This window comes from Echinococcus granulosus, assembly GCF_000524195.1.
Source record: "Echinococcus granulosus chromosome Unknown EG_S00082, whole genome shotgun sequence".
Taxonomy (NCBI): Eukaryota; Metazoa; Platyhelminthes; class Cestoda; order Cyclophyllidea; family Taeniidae; genus Echinococcus; species Echinococcus granulosus.
This window is the reverse complement of record NW_020170462.1, coordinates 145,840-170,200: the sequence shown is the minus strand read 5'-3', so window position 1 is coordinate 170,200 and position 24,361 is coordinate 145,840. Positions and strand designations below refer to the sequence as shown.

At 44.5% G+C, this 24,361-nt stretch overlaps 6 protein-coding genes across 6 annotated transcripts; 5 read left to right on the top strand and 1 right to left on the bottom strand. All coding sequences in view use genetic code 11, as the record gives it.

The window, feature by feature from the left end:
- Positions 1 to 595: 595 nt before the first annotated feature.
- On the top strand, positions 596 to 1,777 carry EGR_07611 (hypothetical protein; the record flags this gene model as incomplete). The annotated part of the gene is made up of 1 exon (XM_024496860.1): positions 596 to 1,777. The coding sequence occupies one exon, from the start codon at positions 596 to 598 to the stop codon at positions 1,775 to 1,777; it is 1,182 nt and encodes a 393-aa protein (XP_024348716.1).
- A 1,912-nt stretch (positions 1,778 to 3,689) lies between these two features.
- Positions 3,690 to 4,712, top strand: EGR_07610 (hypothetical protein; the record flags this gene model as incomplete). Its single annotated transcript, XM_024496859.1, has 1 exon — positions 3,690 to 4,712. One exon carries the CDS (start codon positions 3,690 to 3,692, stop codon positions 4,710 to 4,712), a length of 1,023 nt encoding a protein of 340 aa, XP_024348715.1.
- Positions 4,713 to 7,145: 2,433 nt separating this feature from the next.
- Positions 7,146 to 8,264, top strand: EGR_07609 (hypothetical protein; the record flags this gene model as incomplete). The annotated part of the gene is made up of 1 exon (XM_024496858.1): positions 7,146 to 8,264. The coding sequence occupies one exon, from the start codon at positions 7,146 to 7,148 to the stop codon at positions 8,262 to 8,264; it is 1,119 nt and encodes a 372-aa protein (XP_024348714.1).
- Positions 8,265 to 9,324: 1,060 nt separating this feature from the next.
- On the bottom strand, positions 9,325 to 10,416 carry EGR_07608 (hypothetical protein; the record flags this gene model as incomplete). The annotated part of the gene is made up of 1 exon (XM_024496857.1): positions 9,325 to 10,416. The coding sequence occupies one exon, from the start codon at positions 10,414 to 10,416 to the stop codon at positions 9,325 to 9,327; it is 1,092 nt and encodes a 363-aa protein (XP_024348713.1).
- Positions 10,417 to 11,709: 1,293 nt separating this feature from the next.
- On the top strand, positions 11,710 to 12,777 carry EGR_07607 (hypothetical protein; the record flags this gene model as incomplete). Its single annotated transcript, XM_024496856.1, has 1 exon — positions 11,710 to 12,777. The coding sequence occupies one exon, from the start codon at positions 11,710 to 11,712 to the stop codon at positions 12,775 to 12,777; it is 1,068 nt and encodes a 355-aa protein (XP_024348712.1).
- A 5,464-nt stretch (positions 12,778 to 18,241) lies between these two features.
- On the top strand, positions 18,242 to 24,361 carry EGR_07606 (hypothetical protein; the record flags this gene model as incomplete). The annotated part of the gene is made up of 3 exons (XM_024496855.1): positions 18,242 to 18,322; positions 24,098 to 24,173; positions 24,249 to 24,361. The coding sequence occupies 3 exons, from the start codon at positions 18,242 to 18,244 to the stop codon at positions 24,359 to 24,361; spliced, it is 270 nt and encodes an 89-aa protein (XP_024348711.1).

The following is a 24,361-nucleotide window of genomic DNA, read 5'->3' as shown; positions in this document are numbered from 1 at the left end:
AAGATTGTAAAGGTGGGCTTGGAGTTTTTCCATTATCAACGGAGAAAATGTTTTTCGTGGGGGTGATTCGTTGAGGAGTGTCATAAAGTAAGAAATGCTACTTTGTATTAGGCATCTTTTTATCGGACTGATCAGGTACATGAAATAGGCAGCAAAGTGTTGACGTCAAAGCCTCCTTAACATATACGAGGTTGCATTTACTCCCAGTGGCATGTTTAATGCCTTTCTGGAATAAGCGGCTTCATTTTGGTTTCTGGGATTTCTGTTGATCTTTCTCACCTCGTATGCTGATTTAAAACTGTAAAATCCATCAATCTACTAACGGGTTATCTACTCATGTGTGAGTACTAACCCGATCTAACCACCTTGATTTCTCAATTACTTTGAAGTATACTACTACTTAAAAAATTAAGTAGACTTTGCTCCGATATTTGCACTGACTAAAGTTCAATTTTGTGTCTCACGAAGCGGCTAAAACCGAAGCGACGGTAATGAACTCCATCTTCTAGGCCAATTTTGATCCCACCGCCTGGGAGAATTCCAAACGTTTTCCCTGGGTCACACGTCACGTGCATCGATTGGGAGGCGTCTTGTGATGGCGGACGAGAGAGATCCTAAGGCAGCGAAAAAGGAGCGCAAGTATCCCGACGATGATCTCTGGCCCCCCACTTCCAGCTCCGCCAGCACCATGGCAACTAAGCTGGGGGACTTCCCCCAGATCCAATTTGAACCAAATCTTGTTGATTGCGCGGAGTCGTGCGGCGTTAAAATTCCCCAAGGTTTGGCCATTGCTATGGTGATGCTAAGGAGCAAGCATGTCGACCACTTGGAGATGAAACCACCACACAACTTCCTGCTTGATCGAGCCCCTCCACTCACCGATAAACGCAAGGAGCAAATTCGACAGGTGGCGCTGTGGTTACTCGACATGACCCGTACAGTGAATGAGAGCATGGAGTTCCTGGAGCCTGCAACAGCTCACTTCACATTGCAGGTGATTCTGGAGATCGTGAGGCTTATTAAACCCTGTCCACTTCCCATTTCTAATGCCAGCTGTGGGCTTATCAAGTATATAAGCTTCTTCCGCGATGGGAATCCCATCTATAAGGACGAGTTGGAGGCATGGACACTGACTGCTGTAGAGCTTTCGGATGGCGTCACCACTCCGAAGGATTGGTGCATGGATCAGGAGTACTATCTATGCACCTACACAAGAGAGACACAGATCTGTGCCCTTAACCTCTTCAACGCCTCCCTCTACTTCGATGCAGAGAAGATAGTCAACAAAAAACTTCGTGATTGTGTCGCCTTCATCATTGTCAATGCAATGCATCTAGTTCGCGCCTACTGTAGCGTCACAACTCCCTGCTTCTGTGCGGAATCAGATCCACTGTCCGTGATTCAAGCCGCTAAATCACGACCCGCCTCTGTAAAACTCTTCATTCAACGCCTCTCCGAGGAGATAGCCCCTGTGCTATTCGATATGAATCGTGCCTGGTTCATTGAACAAATGCACTGTCGCTCCGACATTACCGACCGACGTCAGTGGGTGCGTCAGCATAAAGAGGCTTTCGCAGTTCACATCATGATGAACATCCTCTGCAGCAATACCCAACAGGCTTGGAATTCGAAATGTGGATTTGAGGACATCCTCTTCCACACTGAAGAGCATGGAGAGGGCTGTGTGGCGGAATTCTGTGCTTGCAAGCTCTCCAAGATCCTTCAAGCAACGCGACAGGATTCCACCTGTGGACAGCCTTTGCCTACCAATAAATAGACAGCCGGATGGCCCACAAATCCGCACTACTAAGCTGAGTGCATGTGCATCAAAAATTGCATTTAGTTTTTCTTTACATGAAAAAATAAATGCTAGTGAATGTGTCAGCCTCGAGTTTTAATTTCAATAGGTCTATTCAACCGATGTTCGTGTCAAGCCGGGACTCCTTTGTTGAGGCTGTTATGTGGGCACTACCATGGAGGTACCGCACAAAGTAGTACGTTGTGAGCATGCCAAGTTATTGTGACATGATCCAGTCTAGTAGAGCATAGACTAGAATTGACTAAACACCGTTTATTACAATGGTAATAGGGTAGAGTGGATTTGACCGAAGTTTCCTCTCAACGATGTCTGCGGCTTGGATGGTGATGACAACTTTCGTTGCTAAGCATGAAGACATTTTAGAGGTATCAGAGGTTTAAAGAAGTGTTGGTGTAGGTCTACGATTGATAATGAGGGAAATGTTGACGCCCTGGAGACCCCAGCTTGTCGAAATATATCACTCCTGTGAAGAAACATTCGACCATGGCATGGGACGACCACATTTAACCGTATTGACAAGTATTTGTGTCAAAATTTTTAATGCAAGTCCAACGTTTAAGTGTTTTGCTACTGTGAAAGAAAATATGTTGAAATTTTAATCTCAAGCATTCATTCTGCCAGTTTTGTTGACAGTCCCGCCTTGGCATGAACACCGGAGGTGGCGAATGAAGAAGAGGTCACTTAAATCACAAAGCATCTCCATCCTTGGAATAAAGAGCATCAATCTATTATTAGGTGTCAAAGAGCCAGGCTTTGAGTAGTGGCTTAAATGACATTGACAAGACTTTATGCCATCAGCCTGATAGCCGAGTCGTGGAGACTACGGTATGTCGGCATTCTGAAATTACGGCGAGGCCGCCTTAAGGTGACAGTCCTTGTAGAGGCACCTCTTAGCCCTTCTTCAAAGGAGCTTTATTAGGTCTGTTAGTCAATTCCTTTTATTTGTGAATGAGTGGGGCTAAACGATGGGTTCCCCACTAGGGGCATTGGGGAGCCCCCCAACGTCTCCGCTCGTCATCCTTAGACTTGCGTCCCCATCCTAAACCTAAGCACGTATGAACGAGGTTATTTAACAACCGTCTGATCAGGGATGCGGAACTGTGGCGGCGCGTTTGCCTATACCTCAGCATCAACCTCACCACACTCCTTTATCTGATGGCCTTACACCACTTTGAATGACCTCGACATTACGGTGGTCATTGCACCTCTAAAGAGCGTCTTTGCATCCTGTTGGTTCATGAGAGGAACTGGTCTAGAGTGTGCTGGAGCTGGGAGGTGGGAATGGGAGAGAGAGCTCAAGTGCCCTACTTATGTATGATTTCAGGGCTCAAAGAAAACCTCGACAGCCTCAACGTCTACAGATTCGCCCCTTGATTGACACCAAACGCGTGCCAACTTGGAATCGCCATATCTTTAGAAGGCCTTGACTCTTACCTAACGCCACGAGGGGTCGTAAACCAATCATGTGTCAAGAGACAGGAGCCACCGCTGTTCTGTGTAGCTGGGAATCACCACGATCGGCAGGTGTCAGCGTGGCGGTGTGACCTTAACGTCAGAAAGACCAAATTAGCTTCCTTTTTGCGCAAACTTTCTTTCCTAATCGTAAAATAACACCCGAACTCAAAGGATGGAGAAAGTCTAGACCCCTTCACCTCTCAATCGGATAACTCAGATCTCGCCAACCGTATTTGACATGATTCCACCCCTTCCCTCAAATGACGATGCGGCAATTCGGTGCGTGAAGCCATTTGAGGCTTCCCTCCGGACACGTGACCTTGAATCGATTTGGTCCAAATCACCGGGCAGAAGGCAGGCGGTATAGTGTAATTGCGTGGACTAGAACAACACCTCTTAGTGGATTCTTCTAGCCATGCCAGAACATCATCTAACCTGCATTCCACATCAACCCTACAGCGCAGCAAGGCATGCAGACCTCCTGATTGACCTTTACTATCTGGATCCTGACACACCTATGATGATATTCACCTCGGACTATAGTTGTTTAGCAAGTGGAAAAGGTTGCAAGATCCCCGTATTTATCGGGGGTCCCCTGATGCTCCTACGTCGTAGGCAGGGCGAGGAGATTGCCAACAGCACCGACTCCTTCATCAGCCGTATTTCTGGCCGTCCGGCACTCCATCCAACTCCAGAGATCTGCCAGTGTGAGGTGTGCCAAGAGGTGAAGTGGCTCCTCAAGGACTGTCGATGCTACGATGACTGCCAAGCTCGATGGTGTTCACGGGACAGTGTCTTCCTCTTTGAAATTCTCAAAGAGGTGTTGAGTCGACTGAAGCAAAAATTAGTACCCTACTCTTTGATGCACTATGAATTCGTCAAGATAAGCCAGTTCTTTATTCCCCAAGCTGCCTGTCCCCCCGGCACCGATGATGAGGCGTCGTTTAAGCCGAATGAGGAGTTCGAGGTCTTCCTCAAGATGCAATCCTTCCTTATCCTCAGGGATTTACAAAATCAGGACATCTACACTGATGTCCTCTGCTGTGTAATGACGAATCTGCAACGCATGCTTCGAGCCTATGTAAACGGTGAATTGAAATGTGCGGAGGGGAAGCAGGAGGACTCAGACTACATTTTTCGTGCACTCGGTAAATTTCCAACGGAGGTGTCAAGAGCAATGACCGGTCTCTCCGCTGCCCTCTCGCCACGTATAATTGACCTAAAGAAGCATTACTACGTGCCTTGCGAATTTATGACGTTTGTTTCAGCCCGAGACGAGCTGGATTCGTACTTGTGGGCTGCAATGAACTGCATGAGAAGCCTCTTGGTAGCGAATTTGATAGAGCCCTTTGACAGGAGTGCTGAATACAAAGTAAGACAGGCAATTATGTCAGATGAGGCTGTTAAGGAGTACGTTGAGACCGTAAACAAGGTTTAAGTTGCACACTCACCTAGTCGTGTATGTATTTATGTTTCAATAAACCGCGCCTGGAGGCAGTGGGACCTCTTTTTGCCTTGAATTGGCGCTCCACTGTCGCAGATATTAAGGTGGAATGGTAGTATATAACAGCTGACTAACTATCTATCCATCAACCCTTCCATCTAGTTCTTGTTTTCTTTTCGGACCCTGTCAATCCATTTTCGCTTGGGTACTCATAATGCCTACTCATCCATCCATCTGTGCATTCATATTGCCTTCCTCCATTCATTCCGCGTCAAGATATATTTGTTTCCGTCAAAAAATAGGAACGACTCCATACGATTTTAAGACGGCTTTCTGTCTAATCCCTAATTCGCCATCTTGCTTTCATCTAGAATCAGAAGTGGTACCTGCAAGATTCTCGGAAGCCTCCGAATCACGTACTGCTTGGTATTTGCGGTCAAGGGATGTTTACTTAAGTTGTGTCCACCTATTTACTCAGGTTCGTCAAATTCCACCGCCCTAATGACACGACGCTCAAACATGCTCCATTGGTCATGGGGATACCGATCCCATACAGTCCATAAAGTTCCCAAGAAAGCCTCCAGCGCGATATTGGTGGACGTTAGTAAATTTCACGGCGAATTTCCCGGTCTTCTAGACTGTCGCGGCTTCGCTAGCAGCCGCCATATTTGCTGATTTTGAGCAGAGGACAAGAAAGGAACAAGCCCTGAAGCCGCAATGTTCCTGCGGTATTCGTACTAACCACCTGGCCAAATGAAGACTTCTGCCTGGACGACTTTGTCTACCTATCACTCCAGCTTAGAGACTCAACAGGATCCAAGCTTACCTACGGGAACAGAAACAGCGACTTCATTAGCCTAGGTACTTCTGCGACGGTATACCCGCGTACGAGTTGGCCAGCAGAAGTGTTTAGAATGACCTTGACCCTTCAAGTAATTATTAGCACACGTCAATCCTCTGCAAGGAAATCTTGACCTGGCAGACAAAGTTTAGAAAGAGGACCACTCGCACAATGCTTTCTAGATCGTATGAGGAAGAGGAACTCGTTTTCTGAAGTTGTAGGCATCCCTACCACCAGCGCTTTGTCACTTCTTTCAAGCACCATTGAACGTAGATTTGACACGTCAGACGCCGCTTTCATGTCTACACAATCAAGGAATGAGAAAAACGCATCTTTCCCTACTAGTTGCTAATCACTAGGATCAGTATTTGGTAGAACTTATGGGCTAGGTAGCAAAGCCGACATGGTGCTAGCTTCGGTACCTTTGGAAGTTATTTTGAAGGGGTTCTTAAGGTTGACAAACTAAAACCACATTGAGAGGAGTGGTTTAGCCGACACCTTATGACAGGAGGGTGGGTTAAAATGGAGAGGCGTACGCCAAAGAGCGCAAGAAGGAACCCTACATCGAGAACCTAGGAATACCTTTGCTCGGGTGCGCACGCATCAACAAACTACCGCCTACCCACTCTCACACAACACTTGAAGCAGCGTCTACAAGGTGATGAGGTCCTTCGAGAGTGAGTAGTGAGACTTGATACGTTCACCCCCGGGCGTGCAACGTCTACCTCATCTTCAGCGCCTAGTCAACGCATAACCAGAAAATGATCTATCTTGAGAGAGGAGAATAGATAGAGACCTCTATGCGAACGCTGAACGCAGTCGCTCATCGAAGGATGAGGCCACACTGTGTGCTATGACACCTCTCCACCTTTGACGGGTAATAAGAAGAAGGACCGGGATTTTTCATCCTAAAATCACCATCTCTGCGAGGTTATGGAACCTGATTATGCGAGAAGGGAAGCAAGCTGTCCTAGGAGGAGGTGGTTCAGCCAGATGGACAGATCCTTCTACCTCAAGCCTTCAGACTGCTCCCATAGTTTAAGCTTTTCTCACCTCGTCTCGCCTTAGGATGAAGGAGTGGAGGTTAAGGAAGTATGTCAAAAGTCGGCGTTTTTTAGTGCCTCTTTTGTGAGTTTTTGCACATCCCACCGTCCGCCTCGGATACCGATCTTCTATGACACTTCGATTAGAAACGAGTAAATTCCCACCTAGACACCTAAGCCTATGCAGAAGGGCCCCCAGGATTGGCGCGATTGCCGCAATATGCAAGGCAGCCTCTACATTTTCAGCTCAATCAAACGAATAAAGGGATGAAAGGGTCGATCCAGAAATGAGTGACTAGATTTATGGATGGGTAAATGGTTGGATGGATGGACGAACAAATTAAGTGTCTCGCGGATGGAAGAATAGATGAGTTAATGAACTAGTAAATGGATGCCTGTAAGGCACTAGAGTCCAAGGGCTTCAACTTCCACGTCGGTCATCATCAAAATCGATAGTTCCTTCTCCAAGTTTGACATTTCACGAGGCTACTGTCACGTGTGTGGTGTCAGCGGCTGTGTACGCACAAAGGGTGAGGCTCAAGAATGGGGACATCCAGCAATGATTCATCCTTGACAAACCAGGGTCATGACCCCCTCTACGACCCGCATCCAGTATACAACCAATTCACTGACATAGTCACCATCCGCGTAGGCAGATGTCCCTTCGTCATAGACACCGAGGGCAGAGAACGGGTGCCGGCCTGTCTTTATGCTCTATTCAGAAACATCCATGTGGAACACTTAGCCACCCTCGATTTTGATGATCCGCACTCCTTCATTATGCTGCTTAACTACTGGAGGGCGGCTCCACCTCTGGAAGATGTTCGACTAGTTGCTCACTTCCTGCTGCGTGAGGCTCGCAGTGTCGAGGATTGTTTGGCGGTAGTTGAAAAACAGACGGCTCTCTTCAACTTCAATGTCCTCAAAATGATCTTAAAGAAGACCAGGCCACCCATTCTCTACCTCGACTACGATACGTGTACAACTATAGATGAGTCAAACGTGGTCTTTCCGCTGGGCACCTTTGCTGATTCCAGAATGGATGGCCTCTTTCCCACAGATATGGCCAATGAGGACAGGTTACAGCGGTACTGCATGGAAACCAACTCGGTGGTCTACCGCCAGCGACTATCCATGCAGATAGCTGCCATTAATTGCTACGTTTACAAAGACTTAATGTGCATACCATGCGACTTTCATCGCGCCGTGGTACGTAACATCTTCTACAACCTCTGTATCTTGGTTCGTGAGGTCGCCCTCAGGGAATTCAGAAATCATCGTATTTCAGGCGGTCCATTATTCATGCCCAGGGCGGTATTTAAGAGCAAGTACCTTCGTCTAATTATTAGCAAATTAACCTACTATATTGCGGAGCAGTTAATCTGCTTGGATCCACGCTGGGTGGCTCAAAAGTATGCCCAAAGCAATGTGTCGTCGTATGTGGACACGCAGGAGTGGCTAGATAACGAAGAGGCTAAAATGAAACGCAGGGCAATGATGAATATACTCTGCTGTAACATCAACTGCCTCTGGCTACGTGGCTGCAAATTGGATGATTTTCGTTTCGACGACGCCTCAAGTGCCATTGTTGATCTATTCAAGGCAGAGGTGGCGAGACGGTTTGTTCCCCTGACTCCTCCCGCCGGCCCTCCAAATCAGTGAGGAGGGAAGAAGAAGAAGACGTGCCTAGTCACAACTAAACCAAATCTGGTTTTGTTAAAAAAGGCAATAAATCATATGAAAGGTGGCCGTTGCCACTAAACCAAACTCTACTTATAATATTTAAGTAGGCGTTTTTGCGCCACCTTCCATAGTGAAAACGAGGGTACATGTGTAAGCGTTACTGAGTGCCAGTTTGGCATAACTTGCCAGATTTGTAATAGAACTCATTGCGTGGAGGCAATTTCACCTCTGAAGGTGTTGGAAGGCTACAATAAGCTTACCGTCCTCGCACAAAAGTGCTAGAATTTTATTAGCTTATGTGACATGAACATGATGACAGTGTGATAGGCAAAACATTAAGCTTAAAAGCTTCTTTAAGCCAAGCCAACAATTTTTATTTGACTGGCAAGGATAAGGGGGAATGCCTTGGGAGGAGGGTCCTGCAGGCACCAGTGTGTGGAAAGTTACTCCCCTTACCACTTCTGGTAATCGATGCACGAGACCCCGATTAATTTCAAGCAGATAAAGTCACTTAAGTCCAGACCAAACTGGACGGATCAGATCAGACCGGAACAGGCAATACCGGTAGTGCCTTCCTTTCACCGTGCAACTGCGTGCAGGGATAAGTGAACAATTCTCTTAACAAAGGGGTCTAAATAAACCATTTGCCTCACCTCTTCTGGTACAGAAACCTTAAAGCAGGAACTTTAAGGGGTTTAAGGCCCTCTATTATTAGGTAGTGCGGCATCTGCCGCACCCACCTTTTACGGTACTGACAGTCTCTGCTCGGCACTGATAGCTTCCTTTTCAATGCAAAGGTTGGCTAGGCCCTCATTGTTACTGAGTACGATAAAAAAGGCAAAAGTCACAGAAGAGGTCCAAAGATTAAATAAACTTTATTCGCCTTGCATCCACATTTGCACCACATTTGTACATTTTCATGTAAGCAAATTTCCAAAGTAAGGGAGCCAAGTTGGAAACGAGGCAGGACGAGGCGAACCGGTGGATGATGGAGGGAGGGGCAGGCAGCAGGGAAGAGAAAGGATTTAAAAGTTAAACCTTATCTTCTGCTGCAATCCATGCCTGATATCTGTGAGGCGACGTAGCAGAGACAGTTACGCGAATTTCTGGGACAGTCAGGCCAATGATTCAACTTCTGTGACAGCGTCTTTAACCTGTCAAACACCTCAGGCATATTCATTGCCATTAAGTTCTCCATCGCCTGCACCAACTTCCTCTCGTACAGAAACTGTCTAGCTATCGCATCTTCTAGTGGTGTATTTCCTGCCTCTGCTGCCATCATGATTCTGTTCATGTCTAGCTCGATGAGAGAGTGACTGAGAGCCGTGGCCAATAGCCTTAACATCTCTATTACTACAAGCGGTTTGTTCCATGTTCCTGGAAGGGAGTAAACCGGATCTATGGGTGAGCTACGCCTCAAATTGGGCTGTAGTCTAATCATTATCAGTCGAAAAATATGTATAAAGTTGGTCAACACAAAACCGCCAATAATGGATCTAGGCGATCCTGCAAGGTAGTCACGATGAATGAAGACGATCATTATGTTGATGAGCTGCAACTCCGCAAATGTTAGCTCAGAGACATGTTCTGGTTTTTTGGGCAGCAGTTGACGAATGTTTAGGAGATAGGGTGGATTCTCTTGTACCTGGATAAGTTCAATCGAATCGAGGAGGGCAGTAGTTTCCCTCGAAAATGACAGCAGTTTCGGTCTAATTCGGGTGCAAATCTCTCGTAGCACCTCGAACACGAAGCCCTGGGATGTCCCTTGAAAGTGTTGCTTGCATTGCCTGTAAGATGTGCAGTGCCGTAGTAGCCAACGGACGGACTTGCAGACCTCGCACGCGGGGTGCATTGGAGTGGGGTCCGAACGCGGTTCGATAGAAATTTCCGTGAGGAATGTGTGAGTTGCGTAATACCAGGACGGATACATGTTGCCCTCAAACAGGATCATCATGGGACCAGCAATGAAGAGGGGAATGGGAAAGCCGTTCCGGTTTCTGAAGGTGTTCAAGTCAGGAGAGAAAGCCAGGGCGGGTGTCGATGGCGGCAAGCTTTCCAGACTTATGTAGAGGTGTTGGTGACGTTTCGGTTGGAAGGGTGGATGTTGCAGGAAGGTTAAATGATGTGGCATGATTTCCCCTACTTCACTTTACCACTCTGCTATAGGTCGCCGCGTAAAGTCATTGGACGCACAATTGCGGACATTCAAAATCGACTAGAGGTCACGAGAACGCTTATCACAGTGTCACGCGAAGCAGGCAGGTCGACACCTTCAAGAGATAGAAGGGTCTATAAATCATGCTTTAATCTTACTTTAATTCCAGCATTGAATAAAACACTTGAAGATCTCCGGCCTAAGAGAATTTGTCAAAAAAGTAAAAATTTTCAAACTTTAACCTTAAGAGGTCTATTTTTGGGGACCTAGGCTTCGGATTGGCTGATATTCTACTGCTCAAGATAAGCCGATATTATAAAAGAAGTGCATCCAACGTGGTAGTAGCTCTTTTCAAGAAAAGGCCTTTTTTTAATAGAAAGCTCTTTTAAAAAATTTCACTACACAGCTTCATAAAACCCCATTTATTCGTAGCAAATCTCAAAGCAGGCACTGCTCTACTAGGCGTTCAAATTTGGCTGTCAAAAGCCGACATCGTCTAGATGACACCTTCAGCCGTCCCTTCGGTATATTTTCTTTGACAATTAAGCTTGACATCCATCCAATGAAATCAGGAGAGTTCCTAATTTGGATCGTGTTCACTATTATTTGAGGTGTATGAGTTATTGAGACAGCGGTATGAATGGCTTGCTAGGCCACCAAAACCAATGGCATAAACAAAACTCCTTGGCGTGGGAATATCTCCTCATCGAGGCAAAAAGAGAAGTAGAAATTAAGCAATGCCTGCAAAAAATTTGCCTTTTCCAAAGGTTTGATGATGGCTTCAAAGCAGAAGTGAGTTTAGTGTTGAGACGAGAGTATAATATATTAACTACTTGCATCCTCTCAGTAGCACTGCAAAAACATGCCAAATAAATGGCATTCAGAAAAACTGAATTCCGAAATAGGAGGTTGTAATCCTCCGAAGATCGCCTTTCACCTCCGTGGATGATAGCTAAGTGAACATCATCAGGAAGCAGAAGAGGTCACCAAAATACTTACTTCCTCAACTCAGCAATATCTCTCTGCGCATCACCACATGAGACGTAATTACGGCATAGAAATCTGCCAGGAGTCTCAAAACCCATCTGCGTCTGGCCTAATGCCTGATTTTGGCATATCGGATAGTGTTGCGAGGGGGAAGTCAATTTGAGCGCCTAAAGAGGGCTGGTTTGAAGCGCGATGCTTACCTCCACGTGACACACAAGATCGGTCGATTTAGGGAATCGGGGGTGCGCGTGTCCTTGTTTTTCGTTTGTCCTATTAACAAGGATGCAGAATTTTCGCCACTTTTCCAACGTCCAACATTCCCCATTTGATCCAGTGATTGACGGTGGCCTCTACATCGACCTGGAGAGTTTACCACCGGACACTCCAACAGTTACTTTAGATGATAATTTTGCCGTAGAGCCAACTGGAACCATTCAAATTCCAGTCTTCATTGTGGGTCCCATGGTGGCTTTGAGTTGGAGGTGTGGAAGGCCATTTTCAGACGATAAAACCAACTTTATTGACAGCCTCGATTTTAGTCTGGTATACGACCCGACACCAGAGAATCCCGACTGCAAAGTCTGTCAATTAGTAAGATGGCTTTTGACGGAATGTTCGTCCTATGCAACCGCTGTGAATACCATGTATTCCGAGGACCCAATCATAGTTTTTGAGGTTATGCGAGAAATATGGAGTCGTTTCACCACCAAAGTTCTGCGCTTTTCGCAGCGACATCTCCGATACGCGAGGAGTATATCCTACCTTTTACTTCCACTAGATCCTAATTACATATCCCCCTTGGGTCTGGATCAGCCAGCAGAAAACATGGAATGGCCTGATCGTATGGTGGCTTCATTGGAATGGACAAATGGATTCATGTTTTTACTTCGCGATGATATTGGCGAACGTGGCATATACAGCCACGTAGCGTGCTTCATCTTCATCCATCTTATCAATTTTCTGCGCGCCCATGTCGTACCTTTGATACACCCGTTGTATAATGATTTGCTTCCCCAATTCCTAATGCTACATGCAATCCGAGATAGACCAACAGAAGTGAATCGAGCAATTGCAAAACTTACAAGAGCAGTCTTCCTTGTGCTTACGGAATTTGACCCGGATTGGCTTCCACAGGAATACACAATAACCACGCCACAGCGCAAAGAGGAGTGCTTCTGGTATCGCCATTTTTTGGGTCTCATGGTGGAAAATATTTTTGCAATGAACGTGTGCCAGGCATTTTTTGCTGGCGTTCAAACTGAAGGTTTGTATGTGCATTTCGAAAATTGTGCAGCAGAACCAGAGCACTGTCCGTGTCGCTTTGCTAGATTTTTGGAAACAACAGCTTAGCCCCCTCCGTGCGAGCATGCTGATGCTCCGAATGAGGGCGAGTGAGCCGCATCATTTGACGAAACAGCGTGTGACCGAAATTAAAAGTCTTGGAAATGTCATGACATCAAGGCCAAAAACACAATTAAATTTAAATAATGAATGGTCAGATTCATTATGGACATTTAACGTTTGATTTCTTTTAATTTCATTTCGGGAGAGCGGGGAAGAAAATGTGTGCCATGCACAAACCATCAAGCAAATTATCGCGGAACTTACTACTTATAAACTTATAAATAACAAGGAATTTTTGAAAAAGTTTCCAGGATTTTAGAAGAGCTGCCAAACCTTCATGTAAGGGGTGAGGTCTGGCTAGTCATAGTATTTATTTTACGACCCCTTTTGACATGACAATAGCCTATGAGAATAATAGATGTAAGGAGGTTAACCTGTTAAAGTCTTGGTGAGAATTAAGGTTGACGAAATGCATGCTTCGCAAGGGCGCGGGGAAACAATAAATTCGTTCCATCCTCAACAGCGATGAAAACGTATCCAGTAAATTACCAGGACCACCGGAACAGTGGCTCCTGTTTGAAAGGTTGTTTGCTTGGCTAAGCCATACCTTGACAGCTCTGGGGCGAATTTACCACTTTAGATGCGAAACCTGTGTCGGATTAGTTTCTTAAGGAAAAGAAGTATTTAAAACCACCTCACAAAAGTAGTTCAGGGGCTAAACGGCAATGTCAGTGAAAAATTGTTGACTGTTTATTGACAAATCAAATTCAAAGGTCGAATTCTGCTGCCTCTGTTAGTCAATAGTGGATCGAATGACTAGTCACCTAAAAAACAACTTCCTTAATAGCATCAATTCATCTCCGTCGAAATCCCTTCCTTTAATTGGGCGAAAACAACCAAGAAAATATTGGGATTGGCGAGAGGGAGGAAATATCAGTCCTCTATTGTGCGTTGATTAGGCCACAGACAAGCCAGTAATTACTGCTTCTTCCGCCATCAATTCAGGACATGTGAGACCGGAGGGGGGAGAGTAGGACGAGAGGGAGATGAGCAGTGCAGGACAGGACAAAACTGGGCAAAGATAGAGTGGGGATGGGGAGAGCCTTTTGGCAGAAGCGAGAAGAGATTGGTGGACCAGAAGACCAGAGGATCAAACAAAGAACAACGCTGGCGCCCCTGTGCCATCAAGTCCGCACTCTTTAGACCTATATTTCTGACAATAAGGCGTAACTCTCTGCCTGTCTCCAATATATGCCTCCAAATGGAAAATAGACGTTAAGGCGATGCAAGTAAACAGATAATGAGTGCGTTAAGATTGTCTGGGGGCCTGGAGGCATGTGCCGTGCACAGCCGCTGTGGGACGCATAACATGCCAGACTCTTTGTCGCCATGGTCATGGCAGAAAAGCTTCTTTACCAGAAGGTATCTTGGTAGATATTCTGCAAGTGGAGGTACTAGGTGGCATTCGTAACCCATCGAAAATCTAAAGTGATCACTAGGCACACACCAACTGTCACTCCGCATGGAGCGAACTACTAACAAAAAAACATTCATTGTATACAAAATTACATATTTTACACCCATCAACTCCATTTATTTACACCTTTCTGTCTGTTTATCTGCTGTGATTTGACTGAGTGCCAACCACAAATTCACGTTGGCACGGTGCCTTATTTCGGGCGGAGGCGCGGACGTGAGTCTCAAATTGAGAACGATGACGCCGATGATGACGACGACAACGAAAACACACGGTCTGCTACTTCTACGACACGATGACGACAGTCAAGAAGGGGAGCTCGCCTGTCCAAAAAGCACTGCTTGCCAAGCCCTCTATTCCTCCCCTCCCCACCCCAATAAAAAGTGACTCAGACAGCTCTCAAAGAGGCGGCTTTGCCCACGAAGACCGCTTCCATTCCTTAACTGCGATTTGGTTCTGATTTTGTGCCAAGGATGACACTTAAACTAGCCTCTACACGGATTGTAACTTTGCCCAAGCAGATTTTGACCGGACAGGCCAGAATGAGAAATCATTGATGGGTAAAGTTGTGGTAACCAATAGGAAGAGAGCACATTGCCAGTAATTTTTAACATAAGGTGCTGTTAAATTTAAACTATTCTATCAACATTGTACACAACTGTTTTAATTGCGTTTGCAAAAAGTACAATTAGTGCCTAATTTGCTGAATGATTTTCTAAAAGCGACCTACGAAATAATCGACCAAATTGAGCTACATTCTGAATGGTTGCTACATGACCTCGAACCTGATTGGGTGAGTTAGTCAAGGATACTTCAACGTTTATTATTGAAAAAAAGTGAAATGTGCTGCCCTATTTTTTGAGAATCTAGAACTTGAATTAAGTTTAAGTAATTCCCATTCTAAAGAAATATCCATTTATTTCCTTAAGTCCCCGCTTAAAAAGCACAAAGAAACGGACCTGAGGCTTTGCCAAATTTGGTGAGGCTTTCCCCCCAAGACTGGTAGTTAACAGACTTCTCTTGTTGGAAGTATGCTTGTGTTCTTTTCTCTAGCACACACAGGCAAGTCCCTAAATCTCACCCACTGCCGTAAGACACAAAAAGACGGGAGAGACTGCCATTAGTGGTTTGAGAAATCCTTAAAGTGGAGGAAAATTATCCTGCACGACTTGAAATGAGTCAGCAAAACAGCAATAACGGCTTCGCTTCGGCAAAGTCGATCAGTAAACATGGGAAAATTAAGACCCACCACTTAAAGTAAACAATTAACAGGATATCAAAGAGTTGGCGCTGATCAAACGAGGATTTTGGAAAAATGGCAAAGAATATTAAAAGCTTGGGTGTCAGAAAGGCAGAACTATAGAGTACCGATTTGATGGCACGATGACGCCCTACGATGTTCTTTGTCTGATTTTATGCTTTGTTGGTCCTCCTGTCTCTTCTCGCTTCTGCCAAATAGCACTCTCCGCGCCTTTTCCGCCTTGCCCTGCCCTCCCCACCTACTCCGCCCATTCTTCTCTCCTCCCTCTGGTCTCACATGTCCTGAAAATGTAGCAGAAGAAACAGTAATTACAACGTTTTCTGTGTCTTAATCAGTGCACAATGGAGGATTGATATTTGCTTCCTTCCATTGCTCCCATCTCACCGTCCTCCTTTATTTATTCCTGGAAGCCTATTCGTAGTTGTTTTCGTCCAGTTATAGGCAGAGTTTTAAACAAAGCTGCTGAATTTGGGCTTATTTAAAAGTAGTGATAGAAAGAAAGTGGATTAGTGATTAACTTACTCATTAGTCAATCAATCAGTCATTGATAAAGGCAACAGGACTTGCCCTTTTAAGATGATTGGTTAATAATCAGCCAGTAGATTTCTGTTGACCTTAACACTTTACTCGGCCAACTTTACAACGACTAATAGCAAATTTCCTATAGGTTTTTTAAAGTATTTTATTGGCCAGACACACTTCCGTTATATTTGTTTGTCTAAAATATGCATTAAATTTGCACGTCTTGATGGATCCTTTTTCTACCCCAATGGACTGGCCGAAGGGTCACGAATTACAAAATATAAGTAAAATTTCTGCAAAAGGATTGGCAAGAGAAAGAGTACCTGCTTAAGCAAAAATAAAAAACCCTTCCTTTAACACCTTTTAGTCTCTTTTGTAGGATTTTTTCCTTCTGTGTTTAAAAAAGAAAGATATTTCACCATACCACAGTCTTCGCCATCATGATAAGGGAGAAAAGCAGAGTTTTTGTTTTCTTGTCTTTCGCATAGTAAAAAGACAAATATCATCTTGTAAAAATTATAAAGGTATTTGCTTCATAGCAGTGAGAGGTAAACCGCTGGAAATGATGTTTTGCTCACTTTACACTCGATTACGGTAGGCCTGGTACCTCCCCACCTTGGTGCCTGGTTTTTCAGCCTTTCAAAGTTGACAAAATTAACTACGACATCGCACTGATGTCAGCACGACAGAATGCACACCACACCTTTCCATCCCACACACGAGAGATAATTTTTTTACTTGTCTTCAGGGCGGTTCACGTCCAAGGGGACAAGTCGGCAACCCTTGGGTGGTAGCCAAGTGTACTCAACGTCACGACAGAAATACAAAGAAAACTGCACTCCAAGCTTTGACAGAAAGTAGTCACTTAATCTTCCTCCCTGACTCCCAAATGATGGATTGCTTGAGGTGGAAAAGTGTCATTCATGTATAACACAGAGCAGGGCTTATAAATTCCCTACTTTAAAAAGAGGACATTTTCTAAGGGGCTCATCGCGAATGGATAAATGTCTAGTTTTACACAACTTTTCAGAATGACAGTTTTATAGATGCACTTTTCCACCTTGGCAGTAAAAGCACATTGCGGACGAGATGAGACCGCTAAAGTGCATACACAAGAGTTTTAATTTACGTGCGGTACTTGTTTATCCAAAAGATCTTTATTTTCGGGAAATTAAAAAACCTTGTCTAGTTTTTTCACTTTTTTCACTTCTCGAGGGTTCATTTCTATGGTGGGGGGGGGGGAGGGAAGGGTCAATTTGAAAAGCCAATCACAAGCAACAAGCAGGCTGACTCAGTCGCAGTAATCGAAAGGCCGGATCACGAGCGGAAGATCCGAGTCTGCTGCTCTGGAGGAAGACATTCAGTCTCTTGAGATCTCACAAAAGACTGCAACGGTGGTGAAGAAACGGATCGGAGCAAGATTTCTCAAATACGATGATACTAGGTAGGAAATTTCATAAAAAGGTGTAAACCGCCCCCTAGAGGGGGAAAGGGAGGAGCCCGCTGTATTGAGTAGGTGAAGTTTGCTTTATCTAAGGAAGGTCCGTGCAATATTTTGCTTATTTGCAGTTTAGTTTGAATTTGTAGCCCCTTTGTTACATCGCTTGAACTACAAAAGCAATTGGCATGGCGAATGAAAGTTGACACAGGTCCAGATCCCACTTCCAAGGAAAATATAAAAGAGGCGTAAGCTGAAAATCTACCTTAATGATGATAGCTTCACTGGGCCATTGTGACAAAAGTTAACTATTTGGGTGATCGAGCTTTAGACTGATTTCGCTACTCATACAGACCGAAGGGGGTTTAGAGCCTCATAACTAGCGCCTATGGATGTACTTTTGTCGCCGCGGTAGCAACCATAAATTAACTTGTCAAGTCCTCTGTACGCTAACGATAAGGCTACCTCCATTTCACTGCGGTTTGGAGCACCCTTTGGCACCCATCTGACAAACTCGTTTTGCTCAATTTAAGGCTACTCTTGTCCAAAACCCAGGAATGTGGTCGTGACAGTGTCCAAACGGCAGTCTGGGATGCTCTGCGCCTGTCAAACAAGTAGCATTGTCAACTCCTTCTACAGCTGTCTCCAACGAGAAAAGAAACTCCCCTGCCATAGTGGGGATACGTGATGGTGGGTGTGAATTACTGCCCCCAGCACACTTCTTACTCGCTATTCAGTGGATGAGAGAAGGCTATCTCTTCCCCCTTGATCAATGTCATCCACGCCATCTGCAATCATCTTGGCCCGGCCTCGCTTCGCCCCGCCCTGCCCCTACCCCACCCCAACTCTCGTCGTAAGCCGTAGGAGTAGTTAACTCACAAAGCGGAGGCTGTTAAATGGCAAGGTCAGAAAAAAACAGAAGCCACCTCTCTTTCCCTTCATCATAGCTTTTAAGGAAGGTAGGAAAGTATGGCAAACCTAAAATCTTACTTCATGCCAATTGGCCAATGCCTTCAGAACATTTAGACTTCTCGGAAAATTCATTAATCCCCCCAATGTGACCTCCATCCCAAACTACGACCTCCAAGAAGATAAATGGTAGTAGAGAGAAGGTCAGCCTTTTGATTGACTGCTTCCTCAACTATATTATTAACTCACCTAGCAATGGTGAGCTAACCGCCATGATCTCAGCAAGAAAACGGTGACACAGGCACTTCTACCCCTAGTAGCAGCCATAAATTTGTCCAGAAGGATGATGGTGATGGAGGCTGAAGCACTCAACGCCAGGGTAGAAAATTAGGAACTGTAAAAGTACATTTACTAAAAAAAAGTTTGCTACTATCCTCTTTTTTGCCGTTAAAAGAAGCGGAAACTGAACTACACCAACGAACACTTCCAGGCAAGCGATCAAGTAAAACAACCAATCACAGCCGTGGAAGCGCAGTTGACACGGAAGTTGACCTAGCCTTGTCAATCGATGATCCAAGCTCTCTCTAGCCTTCGTATAGTTACCAACCTCAACAACTGAAAATCCCTGATGTAGAAGTGTTGATAAATTCCTTGTTGCCAGTGGACATAACTTGGATTTCTTTGTTCCACAAAAGGTTTGATGATAAAGCAGTGAATGATGTAGCGAAAGTCATTATCGCTCCAAAAATGCTCTTGGCTTCCATCCACCTCTCCGTGATGGTAACAGCCTTGATCTGACCCAATAAAGCACTCCTTGAGGTAAGGAGGTTCAGGACGAACTTGAGAACATCCCAGTTAGTACATCTGCCTCAATTTTGATGAACTTTATTTGCTTCTTTTGGCGATTTCCATCGCACTAACTCACCCTTGTATGCTATAGAAGCAGTCGATAGTCACCATCGTGGAATCGCGAACGCAGTGTACAGTCGAAGTTTTCATCTAAGCCGCAATTTGCTGTTGTGGAAGAATACGGAATGAGGTTTCATTGTGACTGCTGCTGGTGGTGGCGGTGGCGCGGTGTAAGAAAGCGACAGTTGAGACACTTGCACGTGGTGGGAGCTTTGTTCTCCACAGCAGATTGATAAAAAGGGTAAAAAAGAGCAGAGAAGAATAAGCGGTTGCTTTTTTTCGTCGGCCCAAAGTGATTGACGCATGGTCACAGCTAGACGAGCACACACGTCCACATGCCACCCTGGGGTGTTTTTCCAGTACCCTGCCCCATGGCTTTCCTTTCTAAGCTGTCCACCACGGCACAGGGCAAACTTTTGTTATTTATAAATGGAGAAAATTCCCACTTCGTTTTTTTGCGCTATCTGATTTTATCTTCGACCTTGTGGGAGGCACGTATCATCAACTGGTGGCAAGCTCTCGGCTGTTCTCCGCCTATGGCATGAAAGAAATCCTTTGCTGACTTTTGTCAGCTTTTAGTTGTAAAATCCCAACCTAGAAATGTCGAACAACAGAGTTAACCAGTCATTAACCTGGCAATCAACTCTTCCATAAAGGCCAAACATAAGTCCAATTACAGCGCGTGACCTTGGACCCCCTATCGACGAATCGGCTTTTGGATGAAGAACCGCCTCGCCAATACTTCCCTTTGTAAAATAAAATTTGCGTATTTCGAACTGCTGGTGAGGGTTTTTTGTTTATCAAAATTATGCGTCTAAAACATAACAGCGGCGTTGTAAAAAGCGTTCAAAAAGCTACCAGAACTACTATTGTTTAAATCCGTCCCTTGTGACACCCCAACTGCCTGGGCCTTTTAATCTCAAAGCCTGTCCTCAAATCCATAATGTCGGCTAAAGGCGTTAACAAAGGTTGCACTTTTTAATATTAATTTTAAAAAATTTACCCGTCTAGTCGGAAAAACCCTTTTCATGTGGAGTCATCTAGGAAGGAAAAAATGTGCTGGCCTTGGAACACGGGCTCTTCTAAAGCACCCTTCATTTACAATTACCTTTAAGGCAATAACTAGTTTCGTTGATAGATGGCTTGATTACCTATGTCTGTCTCCATTAATAATGCATTGCATTGCATTTAAGTAGTATGCACGAAAAAATGGCCAGTTTAAGTAATAAAAACTTTTATCGACTTAAAATTTGAGGTAAATTAATTTATTGGAATTACAAAGACGTTTTGCTAGGTTAGTACGCAATTGGTACGTGAATCCTATCGGAAAAATTCCCTAGATCTTGTCAGTAGGGTAACTAACATCTGAAAGCAAATTAATGCTCTGATTGGTTAGTCATTGGAAGCTCATTAAACAAGGTCATGACCAACCAATCAAAAAATGAGTCTATTGAAGGCAAAAAATGACAGCCGAGGATTCAAACTGGACCTTTAATTTCGTACATTTTTCAGAATACATTTCAAATTTTTTTGATCAATGATGTGGAATAGTAATAGTTGGAAGTTTTATGCATGAAAACGAAACTACTTCTTTTTGATTAAGAAGGAACCTGATCTTGAATGTAATCCAAAAAGTCAATCTTTCAGTTACACTCATTTCTCTTTCTGGCTTCGGGTTCTTGGAAGGGAAAGCTGAATTGGAGGAGATCATCTTTCATTCGACCAGCATGAGCAGGGCTTACATATTATCGAAGCGTAGGGGAATCAGACAGTTTCCATCACGGGGGTGGGTTACGTCTGCTCAGCCACGAGGTTTGCGTGGACGGACCGCTAGTCGGCTAAAAGAGGTATTTTCAAACAAATATTTTACGGGTACCTAGATGACGATTAGAATTTAGACAAACGGTGGGGATTAATTAAAAGGCAATTACTCAAAAAGTCAACCTCTGAGTTCATGATGTTGACAACCTTCAATCATACAGTCATTTACGCAGGCATCCGGCTTTTTTTCTGTTTATCGTAGAGGGTAAATTAACCGATCTTAGATCGGAATACGACGGCTAGATGTGGCGTCAGGAGTTACATAAATTATCCGTCCGATTTCTGCATTTTTTGCTGATTCCGAGATCAACGCACCGACTGCTGATTGGATGGCGAAAACAGAAGAATAGGTCATCAATCCGGTATTCGGGATAGCAAATCGAGCAGTACGACAATGATGAACACTAGGATCTGTGGTGATAACTCTTAACTGAGAACAATTACTGGGTCCATGATAACAAGCAGTATGAATTTGTCCCTCAAAAGTCCTTAATTACTTGGACCGCTTTATAGGGAACAAGCTTCCCTGGCGGTCATCATCCTTGTCACAGGAGAAACAGCAATTGGAATTCGGGCTAAAATGACCACAAATGGCAACCGCGTTTGATGTGGATGTTCTAAGGGCTCGAGGCCGCTGGATAACTCATTAATTCCCCAAGGTGTTCTTCTTTTCTCCCCTCGTGTGTGTTTGTTTATCCCCTTCATCTCCGTCCCAAATTATATTCACCCTCAGAGGCAGGCAGGCAGTTGGCTGATATTAATTAAAAATTCCTTTACAGAGCGGCCTTGCTTACTTCAAAAAGGACTCTAGGTGGCCCACTGAACTGTTCTTGTGTTCGCGTCAGTGTCGGTGGGCTGACCCATCCAAAATCCAGTTGAGGAGGTTTTTTCTTTCATAAATTAATTAATCCGAGTGAGTTTTTGTTGAGAATGAATGCAAAGCCGAATTTGCTTTCATGCTCTCGGTTGGTGGGTGGGTAGGTGGAACGGAAGCATACGCTCGTTTTATGTTCAGGGGCAAAACTTCACCTCTACTTAGCCACAAAGCCGAAAGTAATGTGACCTTCGGGGGAGGGGAGGAGGGAGGGGGTTTTAATCTCCCTTTACAAATGAATCACTTACTACTAATCAGCCCAGTTTTGAGAAGGTGCTTTCGACCGCACTCTTGAGTCTGTCCTTGACATGTTGGGTGGCTGTGTTGAGACGTAGTTTGACAACGTCTCCAGTGGATCACACCGCAATACCTGTTTGTTTGAATGCGTCCTTCGGGCGGCAAGAGGACAAATTAAACTAACCTCGTGAATGGGCAGACCTTACTGGTTCCCCTAGAGGAGACGAGCTCTGTCTCTCTGATTACTTGTTTAACCGCCATGCTACATCATGCAGGATGTCTTCCTCTAACCAGTCTTTTCGAGTGAGGGACCTTAAACCGGATGGAAGAGGGGAAGGGCAACAAAAATAGCAGTGAATGTTGTCAAGCCTAGTTGAAGTCCAAATTTCCTACCTTTAACATTTTATCAGACCAGGTTGTCAGACCACATAATTATGGCAGTAGCGTCTTGATTACGGTATCCCTGTTAACCTTTGCGGCATGTCTACACCGACTTGTCAGCTTACAATAATTAGATTCATTTGGATTTTGCATTTTGCCTCAAGATCTGAACCATGGACGCGTAAGAATCTAGTTTTTAACACCACATTGCATTGACAAAGACATTCTTTACTTATTAAAATACCCGTTTTAGTGGTTATCCGTTTTGACAAACCAGAATTGAGTTTAGGTTTAGGGATCACTGACATCTGCCGGCTATTCGACCCTCCAGCATTGCCTTTTCTGATCTGTTCTCTAGTATTGAGGTGGAAGTAAAAGGTAGGGTCGAAAATGGGGGTATACAAATTATTCGGCGTCTAGAAGGTCGTCCGAACGCCCAAAATCTTCCTCTTACTCCTATACGAGATGGTGGACCTACTTAATGGCGCCGCTATTAGCGATGGCAGATTATCTAAGTTTTTATCCATTCTTTTACGGCCCATGAAAACGCTTTCAGTGTACAATCCTTTGCACCTAGGATTCATCTGTGGCGTCTGGAGTCCTTCCTTGTGTCCTACCAGCCTACACTAGCATGGAAGATAGCTGGATGGCTGAATGGCCATAGGCACCGACAAATTGCCAAGCAGCTGACAACTGAAGAGTCTGTGCGGTTGGACATGCAGTAAAGCCAGCAAAATAACATCCCACGTATTTCTCAGATTTTTGGTCAAAAAACTAAACCAAATCCATTCTAAAGGCTCTTTATTTTTTATCTAAATAGCAGAAAATTAAATTAATGTTAATCAGTGTCCATTATTATTAATAGAGACTAAAACCTTGTTATCTTTCTCCTTAATTTAAGTGATGAGAAAGCAAAATTTTAGTTGGAGAAAAAAGGTGAACAATGGAGGAAAAATTTAAGTGGCAGAAAAAAACATTTAAATGTCACAGGCATCGGAAAACTATCCATCTCTTACAATGCCAATGGAGACGGTAACGTGGTTTCATGCCACCACAACCCATTGTTCAGGTTCTTTTAAGATATTCGAGGGCTGACGAGTAGGTGTTAAGCAGTAGTTTGTTTTTTTTACAGCTTGGATGTTTTAGTTTTGAGCAATGAGGAGTCTGAGGTACCCATTATCATGTCCCCTGTCACGCGTCACATATAAGTGACGCGCGTGCTTGGTTAGTTTATGATGACCGGTTGTGCCAAATTGTGGGCTAAAACCAGGTCATTCAAACTTAAGACGATAAAATGGAATATTATACAGGCCATAAGTTACATTTTGTTAAGACATGATTTCTGTAAGACAGGTTTCGATATAGGTCAAAGAAAAGGGGAGCGACTTCTATAAATTTGTAGAAGGTCATTTCATACAAGAAAGAAAAAATACTAATTGCTAGTTTCTAAAGATGTTATGTATTGGCTCCTATCGAAAAAACTCGTTGGCCTGACAGATTGGTGCCAGAACTGTCAACTACGCGTCAAAGGGAAAGGAACAGCGTGCTGTCACACTGCGTGTTGTGGATGGATGTGCTTTGAGGACACGTATTCATCACCCTCGGCATTGGTGAACAAAGTTAAGGCAAATTTTTCTCCCTTGTTGAGACGTCTGTGAGCAGATTGGCCAACTTAAAAAGCGTCGCACTAGAGTGGCGAATGCCGAGCCCTCTGGACGTCCAGTCACTGTTGAAGACAAAAGAAGTGAAGAGCGCACTTAA